The sequence below is a fragment of the Accipiter gentilis genome, chromosome 16, assembly GCF_929443795.1.
Source record: "Accipiter gentilis chromosome 16, bAccGen1.1, whole genome shotgun sequence".
Classification (NCBI taxonomy): domain Eukaryota; kingdom Metazoa; phylum Chordata; class Aves; order Accipitriformes; family Accipitridae; genus Astur; species Astur gentilis.
Window position 1 is genome coordinate 4,456,864 of NC_064895.1, and position 22,150 is coordinate 4,479,013.

At 40.9% G+C, this 22,150-nt stretch overlaps 1 protein-coding gene across 1 annotated transcript; it reads right to left on the minus strand.

The window, feature by feature from the left end:
• Positions 1-1,913: 1,913 nt before the first annotated feature.
• LOC126046692 (elongin-A-like) lies at positions 1,914-21,114 on the minus strand. The gene is made up of 11 exons (XM_049819430.1): positions 21,037-21,114; positions 13,675-13,731; positions 11,707-11,819; positions 9,903-10,605; positions 8,350-8,443; positions 7,329-7,502; positions 6,643-6,740; positions 5,641-5,821; positions 5,014-5,137; positions 2,227-2,345; positions 1,914-2,071 (listed from the first exon to the last, which is right to left on the minus strand). Exons 1-11 carry the CDS (start codon positions 21,112-21,114, stop codon positions 2,010-2,012), a joined length of 1,803 nt encoding a protein of 600 aa, XP_049675387.1. The 3' UTR covers positions 1,914-2,009.
• Between the last annotated feature and the right edge of the window lie 1,036 nt (positions 21,115-22,150).

Below are 22,150 nucleotides of genomic sequence, written 5' to 3' on the forward strand. Positions count from 1 at the left end.
GTTACAGCTGTGTTCTCTAATGCCAGAGTCCAACAGAAGGCTTAGTTAGGGCTTTGTCTTTTCTTACATAAAAGGATACTGTCAACAACTACAGCAAATAAAAGTGACTTAGTAAAAAAACAGAATTCTTGAACAATTCCCACAACATTTGATACAAGCCTCCAGCTGAATTAAACTTCCACCACCAACTGATTAGCAACTATATGATGACCAGAGCTGTTTGATGGATGAAGGGTGGTACACTGGCCATTCAGCCAGGTTTAAGTCCTGAATAGCTCCTCCCAGAAGCATTCTTTACAGATGTGTATGACATTGCACTACCTCTCCTACCAGTCAATGCTTTTTTTGATCCCAGAGACAAAGCTCCCCATAGTTTCCAGGTCAAAACATCGGTTTCCATCTTTCATTCTTTTTAGTGCAACTATAATGCATGGAGAAAAAACACAACAGAGTAGCACACCTGCTGACTTAAAAATCCCTCTATAAATACAGCATTTGCACAAGCTGTTATGTATGGGTGATTACATTACAAAAATACTGCTACTAAAAATGGCTTGTACAGTCAGGTAATCTACCTGAAAATTTATACGATTGTGAGGAAATTCACATATAAAGTGTCTTGAGTAAGAGACAGCAACTTGTTTCATGATGGTCTTACCCTTACCCTGTTCTTCAGGAGAAGTTCTAAGATGCCAAATGCTATAGAAATACAAAGGAAGAAACAAGACCTACTTGCAGCTACTGAGTGCAGTCTATAGAAACAGTCCCTCCATTTTTATGTCATGCCTTCAAGGCAGTCAGACTTACAATTCATGCAAGTGAACTGGTTTAGATGAAGCAACTGTAAAGAATTATCTCATTTCTAAAAGCAAACCCATTCATACCCCAAACTGCAGCAGTCCAACTCTTGGAAGAACAGCTACTGAAGACCAAATAGCTTTTTCCCTTTGAAGGCAAAAGGCTCATATTCAAGGTTGTGAGCTAGGCCTCTTCACAACAGGCAGAGAGCAGCAGATCAGAGTATAGCACAAGTTTTCTCTCATCTTCAGACTTAAATGGATTATTCTGCAAGATGACCACACCATCAAACTGATGACATTCTTGGCTTCCCTCCCTTCTGCTTCTTCCCAAAGTACTATCTCCCACACAAGGACTTAATGCCTTTAGATGCTATCACACAATGACAGGTCCGTTTTTAATTATTGTACAAAAGTGTCCCAGCTAGACGGAGCTCCTGAATAACACATGATTTTCCATTAACTCATTGTCATGGCCTGCCCCATTTACTCTGGCAGTATACAAATCCCGCTTTAAAAAAGCAATTTAAGTTTAAGACATTGTCTTCTCCTACCTCTCCTTTAAAGGCTCATTGTGTAAGTCAAGTAAAAGGGCTGAAAAGCATGTAGTGTCCTGAGTAAGGATGTTTTGCAGACCACCTCCAGCAGGTCAGAAGTTGAGCTCCTGGACTGTCTTATAAACAGTCTTCTGTTTCCAGAAGAGCAAAAAACTAAGATCCAACCAAATCATGTTTTCACTAAAAGAAAAATACAAAAGTCTCCCTTGGAAAACCTTTAATGAAACAAATATGCTAAGTTTCCAAAACACTTTTGTGCAAGAGATGCCAAGACCTCTTTGCAATTGTATCTAAGGACCTTGTGGCCATTTCTACAAAATAACTTTAACCTTGGCAAAATATACCCACAGCTTAAGTGCTTCCATGAAAAGCTTATGCAAGTGTGTACATAAACTGATAAAGACAGCATCTATAGAAGTCCATATAAACTGATGCCATTAGTGTGTACTGACCTGATTTCAATGCAGTCTTCCTCATTCATGAATAAGAAAGCAGCAGTACGAAAGGACTCGGGTGTTTCAATTTTTATTGCAAATCATTCACCCATGCAATGTTTTAACTAAGCCAAACTGAAGAACGTTTACAGTAACATTACTTGCATTAGCTGTAGCATGATATACAAATAGTCACATAAGCTTCAAATATGCAGCCTCATTTATCGTCGTCCACCTCTACTCCTGAGTGCTTTCAAAGTTTTCCTCATGATTGGTGCAATTTCTTCAATAACAACAACAACAAAAAACAAAACAAAAGAGACCAGTTAGGATTAGAGCTCTGAGTGACTTAAAATGGTATTAGCATAATATTAAGCATATATTAATAGATAGCAACTTAAAACAACTATCATTATAATCTTAGGAAATTCCATTTACTTTTGATAGGCTTCCTTCCACCCTGAGTCATTCTACTTGAGCTAGAGCTTCCTCTGTTGCCAGCAGGGATCAGATTCGATGATGTGTTATTTCCGTCTCTGCTTTCTGGAATCCTTGTTCTTTTAAACCAAGGAAATAAGGAAAAAAAATTAGTGTTTGATATCAAACTACTATTTTTTCTGGCTCATTTTGGAAAAAAAAACCCCACCACACCACTGATCAAACATTCAAGACTTTCTATATTTACAAATCATAGGATAATTCAGGTTAGAAGGGATCTCAGATGGTCATCTAGGCCATTCCCATTTTTTGCAAAATTTTCCCTTTATTAGATTTGATGCATCTTATTTGTCTTTAAAATTATATGATCAGAATTTGTGACAGATCAAAGTGTTTAGCAAAATCATTGCAATTCATAATGCCCAGTGCTCTCATTTGCTCTTTGTGTTTATTTTCTTCTTTGAATACAGCTGAACTGCTAAATAGTTCTCTGACAGAAAATGAGAGCAAATTTACACAAGCTTTCATTTACTTTTTTTAAAGTAGGGATGGCTAGCAAAAGGTACAATAGCTAACCCTAAATATGAGGTTGGAACCCTCAATCAATACGATAAGGACCAAGACAGATACAGAGCTGATGCCTACTGCTAAAGACAGTTAAACCAATGCAGCATTAAACTGTCAGCATGATGTCACTAATCTGGGCAGCCTTGTATGCCTCAGAGCCAGTTACTGATGTCTGCCGCCAGTTGCCCTATACCACTGCACTCTGAACTGCGAACAGCAGCCTGCTAAGGATCTGCACATCTGCCACAGGACCTTTTTCGCTCCTGCAAGACCAGCTTCTTAAGTGAAGATTTCAGCTGTACAAATTCTACAACTTGCAAACCTGACAGGTTTTCGGATGACATGGTCAAAGCAATGAAGTTAAACTCATTATGCCTAAACAAACTCTTGTTTCTCAAGAAGGCAAACCAACGACCCTCTTACGCCTTCCTTCACACAACAGTTGTTCTTCCTAATTTATCATGCCTGAGGAAAAAAAAACATGCAGGGCTTTGAGTACATCATTCACCTACTGGTCCAGATTACTGAAGCAGAAGGGACATTTACACTACTGTATTTGAAGCAACTATATTGGAAGGCTGGTCTGTCACAACACAGATACAGCCTCCCAGAGGGGAAAGCAAAAGCCTAACTCAAAGTACCTTAAGCTACTGTCTTGGTGGGGGACTATCTTTTCACTGAAAACAGCAACGGTATGGAAAGAAGCTTCCTAATTTCATCAGCTAAAGGTACACCTACAAAAACATTGTGTCTGGCGTAAAAGCGGATTTTAAGAAGTTCCTACATCCAGGCTGTCATTCCTGCCCTATACCAACACCATCTCGAGCGGTAAGTCAAGGCTGCTTGACTAAGTCAAGCTCCTGAAATTCACAGAAAACACACCTTCCCATGGGTTTGTAGGTTTTACCCACCCTCAAATAAACCCAGGTCAGTTCCGTTATTTAGTTCATGTGCCTAAGACTGAACAATTACTCAGCACAACTGCAGGCACTGCAGCATCACAACAAACAACCTAAAATGACTCTCTTGAGACATTCAGCTATACTAAGTCCTGCATCACATTTGCAACAGCTTAACTTTTATCCTTCCTGTTCCAGCTATCTGTCACTATCCAGTCACATCTTTGTCAACCTGCATAACTGTTACCTAATCCAGATTAGTGAAAAATGTTCCACCTGCTGCTTCTCCAAAGGGATAATTTTGCAAGAACTAGCTGAAGAGCAGCTATGCCAGCGTGGGAACAACCACAGGCAATGGGGAAAAGGGAGGGCACCATGCTCACCAGCAGTCACAGCAGAGCGAGTGACCACAGCTTAAGATACCCACGCTCAGGCAGTATGAACACTTTCCATAGCTTTTATGGTTCAACTGCTGGCACATGGACCCATTAACCCATGGAGTGCTTCTAAATAAAACTGCTGATTTTTCTTTCAGCCAAGAACAGATATTCAAACAGTAAAAAACAGCAGTCTGTCTCCACGTAGTTGAGAAGGGAAGAGGTAAAAGCTGGTGCTACAGCTGGTTTATCTCCCTGTTGCAGCCATCCTCTTGGATACAAGAGAGTTCATTAGGCTGGCAGGAACAGTAGGACAAACATCACAGCTTTGGCTCTCATGACTGTTGAACTACTCTGAACTAAGATGTCACAAAGAAAATTTGGCTTTGTGCTGCACAAAGGAAACATTTGTGGAATCCCAGTTTTCTGTTCCTCCAGCGATTAGTGTTGGCTACTGCTACAGCCTGACTGTTCCGGACACTCCTTTAAGCTGCCAAAGCGGAAACCCACCATCAAGAGTATTAAAAGTTGCTGAGATTCACTCTGGTCAGCTATATCACTCCAGAGAGCTGACTGGGATTTTATGAAAGCAGGAGAACATGTGAAGCTACTAGGAAGGTTTATAAACACAAAACATCAACACTGGAATCTCCCCAGGACATTAAGCAGCATTAGTGTAATCTGGAGAAAAACAACAGCATCCACTCACTCTCCAACTGGTAGGGTGAATTCTTCACTGGCACTTTGGAGAAATGTGCGATGACAACGCATACACAGCAGAAAGCACACAAGACTTAAAAGGTAAGTTAGTCTCTAGCCACTAGCTGTTTAAAAAAGAAAGTAAATAGAGAACTATTTATAACTTCAAAAATACTTTGCCAGCAAGCTTTTCTACTGACAAAGACATCTAAACTCAAATTAAAAGCATAGTACAGAACACTTACTTGTGTCTCTCTATGGGATGAAGTTGGGTGACAGGTCCTGCTGTCCCATGGATTTCTTGCTGTCGGCGAATGTTCCTTGGTGGTTTTGCTGCACTAGTCACATAAGTCATTTTTACTTGCCTGCCTAATACAGAAGCAAGGAGCAGAGGATATGTGACTTTTTTTGCCCTTTATGTTCAAAGCTCAATTGATAATATGGTTGTGTGGCAATTTCTAGGTTTAAATTAGGAAAAAAAAATTCAGAAAAGCAGAATCTGGTACCAAAGTAGTAAATGAACCATGGCAAATCATATACAGACTGCATACAGTATTTCTTCATATTAACTTTGGTATTTATAATTACATTTGTACTCTGTGCATTGCTGATTAGAATCCTCAGTCTAACCAGTAAGGTAAGATTTGTCTACTGTATGTTGCAAGTATAATGTATTAGTGTATTGTGTTAATGCATGTATTTATTTTTTGAGCAACTTGTAAATTAAAAGGAACAGTGTTTTTTCTTGATGACTTCTCCTAGAAGGACAGCATTAGTGCTTAGTGCAAACAGATCACTAAACCCTACATATGAAGTGTCAAGAATAGCAGAAGAGACTGTGTTTAAGTGGAAAAGCTAACAACAGATTTTACCTTTTGGTTTCTCAGACTGAGCTGAAAGAATATTTTTTGTAAGCATCTTCAGTTTTTCTTCTCTCTGATTAAACAGCCTCAAGTACATTTCACGCCAAGACTCATATTCCAGGAGACTCTCATTTTTAAAATCTCTCTGGCAATGTTTCTTCCACAAGTGGTCAGACTCTTCTGTAAAAGTCTAGTTTGAACACAAGGTATCTTAAAAGATTTAAAAATAACATTTTCAAGAGTACCTGTTAGCTGAGCCTGGAGACAAAGCCCAATGCCCTGGTGGAGAAAGATGCAGAACAAGTCCCACCACGTGTGCTTGTCACAGGTACCCCCCAACATGGAGCATGGCAATACCATCCAGAGATACTGACTTCAGACTGGAAATCACATAGCTTCAAATAGCAGAGCTCTACATTTGAGTTAATAAGCCACACTTACAGGCTAGGCTTGAGTTTCCAGTACAGGCTCAGGCCACACCAGCTCTCAACTTTAGGCATGCAGGGAAATGGCTAAATGGCTAGCTTGCACTACAAAGTGCTATGTACTCGGAACCTCAATGTCCAAGTGCATCATGAGCTGAAGTCCTAACAGTGTAGATAAGAAATCTACCACACACATGAAATCTCACCTCAGATACTTCCCAATCAGTATGATTTACAGCCTTAACAGTTTGTAACTTGAGAACAGTTGGTTCTATTATAAATTTCCCAGCTATTTCAGTGGTAAATACTGTGGTCTCCCCCCCCCCCTTACTTTTGGAAACAGAAATACTTCTCTACCCACACTGGCTTTCACTTAGTCATCAGTAATAATTCTCCCAAATGCTTTAAATCCTGATACTTGACAAAGGGAGGTTTGATAATGACAGCTGAATTCAAAGAAATAAGTATGCAAGACAGAAAACCAGTGTAACCCATGGAGAATCTTTATCAAAAAGAGTGCAAAGAGGGCAGAAACAGATGCCTCACATCCTCTGTGGTTCCCTCAATTTAACAAGGTAGAATTTACCGGATTACATTCCTCTATTCGAAACAACTGCTCTGGTGTGCAACGTGTTAGCACAGGCTCAAGAATTTCAAAGGGCACACCTCCTACTTCACGTAGCACTACAAAAGAGGACAGCACTTTCATTATCATTTATTTTAGTCAGTGGATAACACCACTCACCAAACATTTTAAAAATAAAAATACAAGTTAATTTTAGCAAGCACTAACAGAACACGTTTTGAAGTCAGGCTATGAAAATATTTATAAATCAGCAGTTCCATACTGACTGGCAGTTATATTTGAGGATACAGAAAGCATCTCTGAATAGCTTTTGCCCCATCTTTACCGATGTGCATCACTCCTCTCTCAATCTACACAAGGGAATAAACAATTTTTTGATCACTCATTCTAATTTAGGTAAACAAACATCTTGGAAGAAAAAAAAATAAATCACAAGGCTTTTCAGCTTTTAATCTACAGGACATTATATTTTCTAAAATTGGAACTTTAAAAAAGGTAAGCTTTCAAAACAAAACTACATTTTAGCACAGCCATAAATCTATTTTTTTTAAGTGCCTTTCAACCCGCTCTGAGTCACCGTTTGTAGGGAGGGGCAGTATCTTTTAGTAGGCTAGTTGTTGGCATGGAGAAAAAAAATCTGATATGCTTTCAGACACAGCCTGCTACAAATCCCTTAAAGTACTCACAATCAATATTATTGTGAAGCACACGGATGCACTGTTCATACAGCGTAAGCATCTTTGAAAGACAGACTGCTTTGGAGCCGGAGTAAACTTGCATTTTAGAGTTCAGTCTCCGTCCTGTGAACTGAACTGTCTCACTGACTTGCTGGGGTACTTCTACAACAGGTGCTGGGGAAGCTGCAAACAAAACATTAGGCAGGGCTTCCTTTACCTCCTGATATTATACAATGCTTTAAACATTCAGCTTTGAGAGAAACACAGCTGGCAGGGCACACATATATTCATTTTTCTTGAAATACAAAGTTACTGCATTAGAGTTTGGGGCCCTCACACAAATTAAGTGTTACAGAAGTACATTCATCATCATCTAACACCAAGATAGCATGTAAATTCCAAGTGAGTTGCACCAACTCAAACCAGCCTTACATTATTTAGCTCAGGTCTACATGAGCTGTATTCACATCTAGGTTACTCTGTTACCAGTCCACAGAACATTACTGATCTTCCCCAGTTATCCTAGAGAAGGTTGAAGCTGCAATAGCACTGATGTTTCAAGACCAAAGTGATACGAAAATGCTGAAGTCTCACAAGAGCTGCTAGGGGAACCACTGGCATTTTGTGTCAACCCACCTATGAAGATGTTAACAAGCTCCTATGCCAAAGCTAGACCTAGTGCCTCCTATATTTGTTTTACCTAAGATAATGTCTACTAAGGCTTTGTCTCCTATAAGGTATAGACAAGAGTAAAGAAATCTAGCCTGTAGAACTACCCCCTGATCTATGCTTTTTCTGTATCTGTGGTAACATTTCTCATTATTTCTTTATTCAGCAAGCACCAAGATGGAAGCCCTTACAACTCCCTTCAGCCTCAGCATGGTTTCTACAGAAGAGATAGTGAAGGTGAGGCATTTCTTTGCCATGAACACGAGCTAATAGTTTGTTAGGAAAGGGGATAAAGACATCTCTACATAGAGCTGTAAAAATCTGCACTATTTCCCATTTATCATCCTTGCATACTACTTACTTTTAAAGTCTGCAGCATATGGGGGAGATGAGATGCCTGTCAGAAATTTAGGCAGTGGAATATTAAGAAGATCTTGGAGGGATGCCACCTTGGCCTGTGCACAGTCAAAGAAACATTGCTTCAATATTACAAATTTGGGGTTACCAACACTTAAAACAAGCTACAAAAAAAAACCTTAAGCAAACCTCAAAGTTAACTAGGATAACTAGAATTATTGCTTTTCTGCACTAAAATTTACTCACTGGATTACTTTTCAGCATATCCTTTCATACTCTACTTAGCAAGACTACATCACAAAAGAAACTTAGTGGGATATCTGCAATCAATGCAAAAAAGAGATTAAAGAAAAAAGTAGATGTTTTCAGCTAACAGGCTTTCAGATAAATCACAACTGAGGTTAGAAGCATGCAGTGAATGAGACAAAACTGCAAGATGACAAAACCACAATTGAACATTTAAAGGCAAACTAAATGCCATCCCAAAAGACAAGAAACAGCTTTATACTTGGTCGTAGCAAGTCTCCTATATTGTGCTGGATAAGCCATTTAGCCTACAATTTTCACAGATAACCCCTTAAAAAGGGATTTAAAGATGCAGCAGTCTGGTAAGTACAGGATCCTACAATGCTTAGCATTATGTGCAACATCTAAGTTGGGTCTAATGTATCCTCCATTTGTAAGCCAGGCACTTACAGCACAAAACTTGCATCTACCTGCACGCCATTTCAGTATCTTTAATAACTTTTCACGACTGCTTGAACATCCAAGACTCTTCCTCAAACAGTTTATGCCAGAGTACCATACACAAGCCTCTACATTAGTATTTCTCCAATTGGGACAGAAGATTGCACATGCAGATCTTCCACCATAAATAATGCCTGGAGCTTTCACATCACAGTAAAGATAAAAGACTGAAGAGACCTCTAATTCCCAGTGCACAAAAGGGCTTCATTTAAAAGGTCTAATTAATACATGTTTAGATCTACCTTTAGTCAATCAAGCTACTTAAGCTTCTTCCACTTCAAGGGACTATGACAGTTAACATTCCAAACATGCATAAGCTATTTTTATATGCAATACTGTGGTTTACTTCAATGCATTAAAAGAAGAAAGTTGAGTTCCTCTGCAGACCGTAACGTTCACTACTAAAGAACCACAGCATCTGACAAAGTGACTCTGCTGTACGAAAACAGCTGCTACAGTCACAAACCAGGCTGGTCAAGAATGGAAGAAGAGGACATCTTTCCAAAGGTAAGTACCTTTACTTTGCAGGTAAAAAGCAGATAAGCTGATATGTATCAAAGACTATTGCCATACTGGAAACTATCCGAAAAATACAAGACAAGTCACTGTAAACTGTCAGTATGCAATAAACAATCTTTTTTTGTCCCAATTATTGCAATTAATGGCAATTGCAATGCAGCTGACATGTCAGAGCCATGCTATCCGTTGCTTAAAATAAATACAGCTGAATTTCACCAAAAATAATAAGAGTCCAAAGCACTTATTTGTCTGCAGTTTATTTGCTATTATCTCAACCATGCAGTGGTTTACCTTTTTATTGGGAGTTTCTGATTGACCACCCTCACATTTTTCTACATTTTCCTCTCCTTTTGCATCAGAAAATTTTGAAGTCTTCTGTGGTAATGAGCTGCCCTCCTGTTCACTGCACTTCTTTGGCCGTTTACCTGTAGAACAACCCTTCCTCTTTCTTTTTCTGGTAACCTGATCATAACTAAGATAAGATTCAAAAGACATAGCAGGGGGCTCAAATTCCTCATCACTAGATAATTTGCCTTTGCTTTTTATGACAAGTTTTTGGTTTGGTGTCTTCACACACTTGGGATCTCTCTGTTTGGAAGCATCCTTACTAGGCTTTTCCTTCAGGGGTGGTAAGTCTTTACTGGCTACAGAGGAACACTGCTTTTCTGAAACTTTCTTGCTGTCTGTGGAGGTTCCCTCCTTGAAGTCACTTTCTTTAGCTTGAGGATTGGTACCCTGGGAAGCATGCTTAGAGCAACTGCTGCCATGTTCTTTACTATCACATTCTTTCTGAGACTCAGAATCTGTACTTTGGTGGGTCTTTTCACTGCAAGTATGCTGCTTATTCAACTTTTTAGAAATGGGAGCACTATTGGAACTTCTGGAGGCCAGTACAGATGCTTTGGACTTCTCTGAAGGCTTCATCTCCTTGGAAATGGAAGGGTTTGCCTCATCTTTTTCTTTTTCAGTATTTTGTTTTCTTCCTCTGTGACCACTGCAACATAAAATAAATAAATAAATAATTGCATCCCATGCTACATCTGATGCTAAATTATTGGACAATCAATCTTTTTACCTATATTAGTAAAATTAAAGCATTGAGTCATACCACATGTCATAATTTTACAAGACCCAGAACTGTGCTCTGCTGTGCACTTGTTCTTCCATTATCAGTACAGAATCCCAAAGAAGCAGCTCTTAGGTCCAGCACCACTAAATACTTCAACAAGAATTGACAGCAAGGCAAGTGGGGAGTAGAGACATAACCATCAGTAGCAAAACATGCCTGACACAGTACTATTTGCTTATAATGTGTTGGATACCACTTTTTACAGAAGTTTCTCTGCATGCTTTATAACACAGACATGGTACTTGAAATAACTAGGAGACAGAGAATTCACGACATGATCTGTAGGTGATAGAGATTACAACAGGTCAGCCTTTATGCTTTGCTTATCACAGGCTCTGGTATTTTACTTTCCCATTGTTTGAACAGCTTCAGATTTAAAGTGCACTATTTGGTCAATCTTAACCTTTGGCTTTCTCAGCTCAACTGCCTCAAATTGTCAGAGGTCTGCAAAACATCTAAAGCACAGTCAGCCTGGCCATGGCAGTGGTGGCTGCTTCACTTTGAGAAGAAATCACATCTCTTCAGTGTGACTCCTCCAATATTGGAAGCCCCTCTCAGTCCACATGAACATTACAGGAAAGCCCTCTACACAGCCAAATCACTAGAGAGCTGCCTCATTTAACCACCACCTCTAGGAAGAAAGAGCAAGCTTCCCACTTCCCTGAAGTGCAGAGCAGTGTCCATCATTGACTTAGTCCTGCTTGCGTCAGCTGGGACCCAAGAACTTGTGCCAGTCAAAAAAAAGCAGTTAAATTCTGAGTGCTGGCTTGCTAATTGACCAATACTGGTCACTGATTTGTTTTTTGATATTTTATAGAAGACTGACTCATTTCTTCCATTCAATTTATGCATTTGTCCTAATGCATATTTGCCATTCCAAACACTTTCCTAAGCTTTCCAAGCTGCGTTTTATAAAGTTACACTACAGTATAATTAACTTTTGGAAAAAAGTTAGTTCCCACCTACCTTTTATTTTCCGGAAGATTAAGTTTTTTCCATTGTTTTACCAGGTTTTTAGCTACATTTCCAGCAGTGGCATGTTTCCTAAAACTGTTAACTGTTTTGCCTATGCCAGTTTCCTGTTGAAGATAGTGCAAGAAAGATGGCAGAATAAACCATGACTAACATCCCAAATAAAACCTTCTCTAAAACTGCTACAAACAGTATTAGCCTAGCAGTCAGAGCAGCCTTATGGCAGCTAAAGAAATAAATGCACACTTTATACTGCAAACAGAACTGAAGGAAAGGTAGATATTTATAACCAAATATGAGGAACAAAATGCAGTCTTAATTCATAAAACTAAGAGAAGTCATTTCCCTCCATTAAATGTATATGTTTCAGGAATTTCACTTGACTCAAATGCTTATGCCCACAAAATGCATACTGCTCCAGTGAATCAGATAAATCAATTCACACTTCCTTTAGGCTTATGCAGGTACATTTTAGCATGTTAGAGAGCACATATGATGGATGTGTTTTAATCTAAAATACATCTCAACAAGTAGTATGGGGTAGAGGGGTCAGAGGAGCAGAGTTCATATGACTAAACTCAGTCTCAGTTTCAGCCACAGGAAAAAAAAAATTGACATTTAAAACCTGTCATTTCTGTTTCTCCCCCAGTACCACTGTGCCTTCAAGTCTTGCTCTAGTGAGTTTTATGTTGCTTAAGCACAACTGTCTTGCAGACTTTGAGTGTATATAGAATCACAGGTGATTTTTTTAAAATCCTGATTATCAGTAAGTATCCCCGATTCACAAACTCTCCACTTTTAAGATGCATACAAAACCTGGAAATCACTAGGTTAGCAGCAACCTGTTAATGCTCTTGTTAACTAGTGAAATGATACTCCAGCGAAGTCTGAGCAAGAGCTATACACATGCTACTCCCACATAATCTGCTCACACCTTAGAAAGGGCTTCCTTAAATCCACTTTAAGGATATTTAGCTTCCATATAATTTGAGCAATACTGGTTTGGTAGGTCAGTGTATTGCAAACATATGCAAGAAATTTGGTGGGATTACTTCCTGAAGTTATTTATGTTCTTCAAATGCGTTAAAAATGTGGAGTCCCCAGTTGTAAGACATCTCTTTGCTCTATTTGATTTGAAGGCTTCCATCAAAGTCTGTCACACTACAAAACATGTAGGTTTGCTGGGAACATGAATTGTCTGCAAAAGATCGTTGTCATTTAAAAAACCTAACTGCAATATGAGATTTATTTTGTTTTCCAATAAAAACACATAAATATTGCTGTATTCCAGTAGAAGTCTACCTGTGTTTAGGCAGGCAAATGCTTTTGCCTGAATAGGCCAGCCAAGTATCTTAATTACCATATTTTTCTCTTACTCTTCAGAGAGCTCTCACAAAACCCACATTTTTCTTCTTCCCAAAATACAGACATATTGCTCATAATAACTAGAAGCTTCATAGACCAGCGTGAGAATTTCTAATATAAAATTTGATAGGCTGCAGCTTGGATAAGGATACAACTCACAAGTACCCTTACTTGCGATGCCTGCTCTTCAAATGCAAGAAACTAACATTGAGCTGTTAATAAAAGACAGAAGATTTAGACAACTGACCTAAAGAATGGTTCACGCATATTTGTTTTGTCTTCAGCATTGACTTGAAAGCAGTTTTACAGTGAGAAGAAACCAACCCTGAGTAGCAGTGTTCTCTATATCTCTATATGCTCAGATTCCTACTCAGTACTATCACTGTTGGCATAATACTGCATTTGTCAAGTTGCATGCCCAGCTTCCAGCTGGCTTTTGGAAAAGGCTCCATGGTTCCTTGTACAGAGCTCTAAACGAATCATGATTAAGAGTCAAAATTACAAAACACAACATGTTCACTGCTTGTATGATTGCAGACCCCTGACATTTACACAGTAATTCACTGTGGAAGAGTTTAATGCATTTTGGTCACTTACCACTAGAATTTCCAGCGATATATCCAAATCCTGTAGTACCGTAAGTGTTTTTATAATCTGGAAGTAAAGATTATTTTTTTAAAAAAATATTCATAAGTTCTATTCTGTTTTTTTCATCCTCATTCACATGTTTAATCCAAAAATACTCAACAGTGATAAAGAAGAATATCCAGTAACTCCAGGAAAATGTGAGCACTCCTTTACTGCACATCAGGGCTGTGCTTGAAGTCTATGCTGTGAACCAGTACAGTTCTGCCAACCCCCCAATTTCAGTAATACCAGAAAATCCAGTAGGTATGAATTTAACACTACAGAGATTACATTAAAGATGAACAATACAGTAGTACAGGCTACACATATATGCCCACACTCATATAGCAGTGACCCTCTTTTGTCACAGAACCAACAGAAAAGGTGCATTATGCAGAACCACCATGTAAAAATCAGCAAGTCTCCCAGCAGGTCTCCCAGTCAGCAGCACCACTCCATCAGCCCAGGCCAAGAGCTGGTGGGAGGCCTGTTTGCAAAAAATAAGGTTTTCAAAACTTAGCTGCAATTTGTACACTAACAAAACAAGCTTGAGCTAGAACAGCTGTTCTGGTTTGCACTGGCAAAGCGTACACCTGTTAAAAACCCAACATCTTCAAAGCCGGAAAGAATTTTGCAAATACAAAAAGCTCACCTTCCTATAAGAAGTGTTTTAATAACACAAAAGTCTCATTTATAAGTAGAGTATAAACTGTTTTGGCAATATAATACAATTTCTTTGGCAATGGGTATACAGCACCCCAGAGCCTTGCAGTTACCACACACAAGCAATTTGCCTTATCTTTCACAAACTTCCATGAAGCTATGTTACATAGATGACAGAATTAGTGTGCAACTGAAGTAACAGCATTTCAAAGGGCTTTCACAAAGCCTGAAGTGCTAGTCAAGTTTTTCAGATCATTACCACTTCTACATGCAATGGCAGGAACCTGCAGGAATGCCAACAGACTATCCAGAAACTTTTAAACTATAACAGCTATGCTAACTTAAATAATTGATGGAACTGTCATTAGATATTGCTTCTGAAATGTTGTTGCAGGAGGTGGAACAGGTACTAAAGTAAGTGAGGAGCAAACTTGAATGGGGGTATATTTTTCTCTGCTGTTGTTCTAAGTTTCATTGTTCCCATAATACATTAGTAGCGGAATCCCACACTTGACACTGAATTTCATTGTGTACAGTGGGCTCTAGCTACATGCATGGCATGCAGTTCTTCCTCTAAGTTATCCACCCTGCAATAGTGTTTCTAAAGAAGTACAGCAGAAATGCTTCACAGCCTGAGAAAACATGAGAAAAGCTGAAACAGTAAGGCATACACCTAGGACCAGAGGTAACAAATCAACTCTCTTCCAAAAAGTTCGGCTAACTACAAAATGGCAGGATACCTACAAAAAAGCATCCTGACCAAAATTTCAGAACCAGTACAAAAGCCACACGAAGTTCTGCTTATCTCCTATTAAAGAGTAAGACAATCCCTGAGCCAGCAAGTTGTGTTAAGAATATATACATTTAATGAAGTTAAATACAATTTTGCATCTCAGGAGAACTAGTCTACCTTCTGAGTACAATACAAGTTTAACATTTAACTTTTTCCAGACACTTCCCAGGTATAGGCTACATAAATACAAGCTTAACATTTAACTTTTTCCAGACACTTTCCAGGTATAGGCTACATATTTTGAGACTTTTTCTAAATAATCTCATCAGGGAAAAACCACATTGCAAAGGTTCTTAAGCAGAAAAAAAATAATAATTTCTTGCAATGTTAATCCCAAGCATTAGAAACTATGTTATCCGTGTCAGGTTAGTTCATTTTTTTATTTAAAAACATATATCCCCATTCAGTTCTATTGTGGTATATAGGATGACCAGATACTCAAGCAGTGCAAACCACTGGGAATAAATCCCATAGGCCAGAGACAACCCTATACGTGGAAGAAAACTAAAAAATGTTTTCATCAAGCTACAAAGAGATTGGGGGGGTTGAATGTTTCCTCTTGATGGGTTTTAGACTAAGTTAATTCATAAAGCCGAGTTCACTTCAGAAGAACAGATTCAGGAAGCTGACAATTACTGTTCATACAACTTCAAACCAACAGGCCAAATTACAAAAGTACCTAGATGACAAGCGAGTCCAAAAGCAGTCAACACATTTATAATGAAATACAAAACTTTGAAAGTTTTCTAAACCAAAGGCCACACTGTTCATTTTGCTTTCTTGAAATGTGTATCACATTTGGCAAATTAAGACAAACAAGAGAGTTTCATAAAAAGAAAACTGAGAGCATTGATCAAACTCTGACAAACCTTTTAGGAGAAGCAATCCTGATCTCTCGAAAGCAGGGAACAGCTCAGGCTGCAGCAAGTTCAGCAGCTATGTTTGTATGGGACTACCAAAGGAGAGATAGCTCCATTTGCTTTGTACTGTAACCGGGCAATGTAAATGGCAGCATCCAGCCTGCCACCAGTAGGAATCATACATCCCCAAGCCCTTGGCATTTAGAACAAAATTTACTTAGACACAATCAGGAAACAAGCAAATTTAATTTGTGGCAAACATCAGTAACAGCAGAGAAACTTCATATTCATCCAATTTTGATTTCTCTATCAAAGACTAGGAGGGGCTGTTTTCTTTATAAAGCACAAATACCAAGCTCCAGTATCTATCAGACTTTGGTAAAAGCCACAGAAAGGTATACTGTGAAGCATAAGACACAGTAAAGCCTGTCACTGAAACTAAAGCTTGTTAGAAGCACGAACTTTGGCATTATGATATTTACATGGTGCACCACTGCAATTATTGCATAAAATAAGGGAAAAAAGAGAAAGTCATTTATCTGAAGTCTGTTCTGAGCAGGCCTTGAAAAACAGAATGAAGACTGTTGAGGTGCCTTGCTCTAACCGTATCATTTACCATAGCATTTGTAGCCCATCTGGCTCTTCTTATTGCACTAGACTGTACTCAGTAATTTCTTCCCCCAAGTTCTTCCATATACACACAATACATATGTAACCCGTCACTGGTTTTCAGACTATTTTACCTTGCATACCACTATCAGCTATACCCTCACAGAAAAACTCTTATTGACTTTAAAAGGCACGGCAAACTATAGAAAAATTACAAAGAACATAAAAGTTACCTCTATATACAATTCCTGAGCTATTCCACATAATTCCTAAATATTGATTTCTAAAGAATGATCCAAAGCCTTTAGGATTGTTGTTCTTCCAATAAACGACATTCCAAGCAAGCCCAAGACACAGATCTTCATGTAACATAAACGGACAACAGAAGCAGAGCCTTATGGACAAACTGAGAGCTGCCACACACATGCAGGCGTGAGACGAAAGCAAAGGTGACAATAGGAGCAATGGCAAGCTAAGGTGAAGGGGAGGAGGGAAAGCACACGGGCATTTGGAAAGCAGAGGGCAACAGTAATGAGCAATGGGTAAGAAGCATATGAGCAAACAAAATTTTCCAGAGTCAAAACTGAAAGCAAAGTGATAATAACAACAGATCCCAGGTGCACAGAGTTTCATCTCTTCCCACTGCACCAGTGCTGCTCCATCATCCCTTATACAAGTGTTATACAGTCTCCTCATTTTCATCTAGCTGAGCCTGGACCCTCAGGAAGGATGGGACCCATCAACAGTCCCCAGGCCACCTGTGGTCAAGGGACTGCCTCAACATTTCACCACAGTAACTCCTTCCTGATTTCTCTCCTTCCTTCCTTGCTCACTAGCTGCTCCTCTCTTAAAGGGATCCCTATGATTATTTAGCTCATTCTCTTCTGTAATGCAGCCCATGAAATTTCACCAAGTCCATAACTTCTGGCTGAGCTAGACACCTCATGTGAAAGAGCACAAAGACTCTGAAGACAACACGTTAGAAAAACCGCAATGCATTCTCAAGTCCTATGCCCTCAGTAAAAAAAACAAAACAAAACCCAAACCAAACCAAAAAAAACCCACCACCAAACTGTTTGCCTAAAAAAATTTGTCTAGTTTTGTTTTCAGCTACTGATCTCTTTCTGCTAATTAAAGGAGTCTTCTTTCGAACTTCTTATACAACACAGAAATAAAACCACTATACCTTGGTTCTTTAGTTTCAGGAAGTTATGCTAGTCAGAGCTATAGATATTCTCTGGCTGTCTTACTAGCTTTCCAGCTTGGCAGTGTTTTTAAAAACAGTCCCCAGAACAGGATATAGTATTCCTGTAATTGTCCCTCTAATACTATATAGCAGTAATAACATAACCCTGCTAAGCTACCCAAAGATAGCATTTATTCCATAAGCTGCTGCCTTGTACTGCAATTTCATGCTCAACTGGTAATACATCAGAACTCCAAATCATTTTCTGAGCCAATGCTTTCCAAAATATAGTCTCCTATCCTGAGTGACCTATATTCATAGCTCCTAGCTGTGACTTTCCACCGAGCCATGTTAAAATGCATGTTGCTCAAATGAATAGAGCCTAGCACATGATCAAAGTTGGTTTCTAGAAGACTCTCTCTTCATGTGACGCAAATCACTTCAGTATTTGTAGCATTTCCCTACAATGCTTGCTGTCTTCTAAATTAAAAAAGATTTGAGTAGCATCATGTCAAGAACAGATGCATAATCAACCCCCACTCCCCCACCATCACAAGCCCACAACCAAAATCACAAATCAACATTGTTTTCTGATGAGGTCTGGCACTTATTTTTGGCGAGTGCAACTGAAATCCATTTTAGGTATTGCATCAAGTCCCTAACATTGTTACTGTAGTCAGCCTCATACAGAAGCAAGTCAAATGCGTTAAGAGACTTACATATATTTATGACACTTAGTGTCAGCTGAATCTAAGCTGAGATAAATTTGGCAGTACATATCTACATGAAGTCTCATCAAGTGGCATGGATCATGGCACCATCCTTTAATTCTACATCAGTTACATCTTATACGCAATGTCATGCAGCTGCTCAACACATTCCTTCACGATCAATGTCAATGAAGACCATTTCATTTACCTGTTATAACCAATAGCACAGTACTTTTTTCCTGTCCTGCTGAACTTCCCTAGTACCTTGAACATCACTGAATGCCTAAATAATTAGTTCTGTTCATCCTTTGGTCAATTTGCTGAAAATTCACTGGGGTAGTGATCAAACCATGCACATTAAGAAGCTTTTGACATGAACAATCAATGTTCTGCATCTTCCCTGGTTACTATCAGATCAAAAAGTATTTAGGAATTTTTAAAAAGTGCCAAGATAAATATCACTCTCAAGTATGGAACAGAAATATTTGACAACTCCAACACTTACCCACACACACATCGGTAATATTGATTTATTATTCTTCCCCCTAAACACACCTAAAGCTTATCCCTTTGCCTTTAAACATGATAACCACATATTTTCTATTACTAGATTTACCTTTTATTAGCAGTGCATTTCATGACTGCCAATTTATGGCTATCAGTTTCTCAGCTCCCCTACCACTCCTTAGCCCCTGTTATTCATAACCATTCCTATTTCACTAGACAGAGTTTTACCAGGGACAGCAGAAGTGCTGCAGCACCACCATTAGTCTCATTTTATGCAGCACCTGCTTGGAGTCAGGCCACATAAAAACTGTGCATCTCCTCCCTTAATGGAAACAAACCTGCCAGGGCTATTTACATTTTTCACTTGAGTTGAATGTGTTTTGAAACTTATTGTTTGGGGATCAATTAAAAATTAATTATCTCTGGAACTGTTTCTTCCTTTTCCCTTTCAATGTCTTGTTCAGAACAGCATATCAACACCAACCTTAAGAATTAAAAAGTTCAAAGACTATAATATCCGATCACTTCTGTAGCACAAGAAGAAATTCTAGGCTCATTCAACTGCAAATTAAAACATCTGAAGAAACATCTGCACAGATACTTGCATTTTGGACACATAGCCTACAGCACTGGCATTCAGGAAGATAAATTTGCTAAAAAATAAAAAAATAAAAAAATTCAGTATTTCCTATATATGTATACTCACACACACAGTAGATACATGATTAATAACTAAGCTTTTCAAGTTCATTAACTACCAGATATAACACATCAATTTTTACTGCCATCCTCTGCCTCCAAATACTTCCACCAACTTGAACCAAGTTTTCATGTCTTAGAAATTGATCATTGCAAATGTGTTCCGCACTTTCAAACTGAATTCAACCCTCAAAAAAACCCCTCACCCTTTTGAATACACCTTCTTCAGCCACATGTGATTTATGACTTCATAAAACAGAGGCCAGTTTGGCACATACTGCTGTGCTTCCATTTCCTTCACAGTCCAGGCCACCGCTCAGAGAACGGAGGGCATCTTCTTCGCCCCTCTGCCCTGCAGCCAGTGCTTATCTCCCCCTCCGCCTCTCAGTACCTCGAGAGCGTCAAGCGCAGTTTCCATCGGCTGCTCAGATCCATCTCCCCACTGATGTTCTCTTGCTTCAAGTATTCCTTATCTAGTCCTCGCAGCTACTGAGCAGCCCCGCTATCCTACAGAGGCAGTTTAATTTCTTTCAGAGATAGGAGCAGCTTTGTTCTTCTTGCACCAGGAATAACACCGCAGGGTGTGACAGCTCCTGCTCCTCTTGCTGCACACCGTTATAACAAAGCAAAACAACCCATTTTACTGAGAAAAAGCTCTTACGGACGTAGAAATTAGCACCCCAGCTGCTGTGTTTTGACCTTTTGGCCAGGCTGACAAGATTTCACACAACCCGCGCTACCTGCTAGATTTAACGACGTGTCACCCAGCTTTGGCTGCCCTTCTCCCCCTCACCCGACTGCACACGGGACCTCTTGGCCACCCACAAAAACCTTTAGCCCTTACCCACCCGGGAAATAACCACGCCTGACCTGACCGCTACCCAGCCCTCCTTCACCCCCCAACCTGGTCTCGACGAGGGAGGGAAACAAAACGGGACACCCGGGGCCACAGTCTCACACACAGGTGTGTGTGTGTGTGTCCCGGGCTGGCTGCCCCTCATCTCCCACAGCCCTCCCGCTGCTCGGCAGAGCCGGCAGCCAACGCCGAGGGGGGGAGCGGGGCAGCGCGGGCGCGGATCCCCTCAGCGCGGCGAGGGCCAGCGCCGCCGCCCCCGCCGCCCCTCACGCCGCTGCCGCCTGACGGAGATACACGCCAACACACGCAGAGCGCAGCGGCCGCCCGCCGGCGGAGCCCGCAGCCTTTCCTTTTCCTTTTCCTCTCCTTTCCTCTCCTCTCCTTTCCTCTCCTCTCCTTCCCCCCCCCCCCCCCCCCCGTCAGAGCCAGCGCGGCCGCGGGGCGGGTACCTCGGCCGGCTGCTGCGCGCTGCCCAGCCGCGCCTGCAGCTCCAGCACCCTCCTCACAACGCTCCTCCCCTCCGCCATGGCGCCGGACCCCGCGTCCCATCCCGCCCGCCCACCGCCCCTCTTGTAGAGGCGCTCGCTGCGCCATAGGCGGCGCCGCGGCCCTGCCTGAGGGGCGCGGGCCGGGGGGAGGCGGCCGGCCCCGCTCCCCGGTCCGGCCAGCTGTGCCCGTTATTTCCTCAGCTTCCCCCCGCCCCGAGCTGTTTGCCTCTCGCCCCCACGCCTACAGCATGGCCGGGGGTCGACGGGCAGGGCCTGAGCCGTGCCGGGGCCACGCTGGCAGGGGGTGCGGGCAGCCGCGGCCCAGGCCCGGGCCTGGTCTGCTGTCCTGCTCCCTCACGAAGGCAGGCGCGGACAACGCGGCCCGGCCCGAAGTGGTTCTTCCCTGCCGGGCTGTTTGCCCGTAGCTGCAGCCGACCTGGTTGTTTGCTACCGAACTACCAGCAATAACTAAACACTACGTGCTTTTCTTTCTTCTGCCTCTCTTGACTTTAAAATACGCAGTGTGGCACTGAACAAGCGCAGCTATAACTGAAGTAAGCCCGTGGAGGTGATTTGGAGGGCGCACAGCAGCCTGCCCCAAGAAACGCCGTGGCGTGTACGCTGACTCTGCAAGAGCAGCAGGATGAGTCCATCAGTACAGCCGTGGCAGCCTCAGGAGAAGCTGTGAGAGGTTTTCTTTCTGACCTACCTTATTTACAGCCTGATGCCTAATGCTTTCTCTCTTTTTTTTTTTTTTTTTTGAGGCGGACACAGCGCTTTTGGGCCCTGCAGCTTTCAGCGTGGTTTCTCTGTGGTTTACCTAAGGTCATAAAAAACGTAGGGCAGGGAGTCAGTCTTCAGTGCTGCGTGAAATGCGTAGCTGAAACAGGATCTCTGCCATGGAGCTTCCTGGGGCCGAGCACGCGCTTGGAAGACTCCGAGCTGTATGAGTCCTTCCTAAAAAAACCTGTGGAGTATTTCGTTGGAAGTTAATGTAGATATAATTAAAATAGATATATAGTACACATTTCACTCTTTAAAGCAGTGTTTGGGGGAAGTGTTGAGGGTATCTAGT

Excerpts from the sequence above, each read along its gene's own strand:
- LOC126046692 (XM_049819430.1), bottom strand. The coding sequence starts at position 21,114 with ATGGCGGAGGGGAGGAGCGTTGTGAGGAGGGTGCTGGAGCTGCAGGCG. Across the intron at positions 5,138-5,640 it reads TCAGTCTGAGAAACCAAAAG|GCAGGCAAGTAAAAATGACT; the intron begins GTAAAATCTGTT and ends CTTCTGTATTAG. Across the intron at positions 2,346-5,013 it reads CATCCCATAGAGAGACACAA|AACAAGGATTCCAGAAAGCA; the intron begins GTAAGTGTTCTG and ends TTGGTTTAAAAG.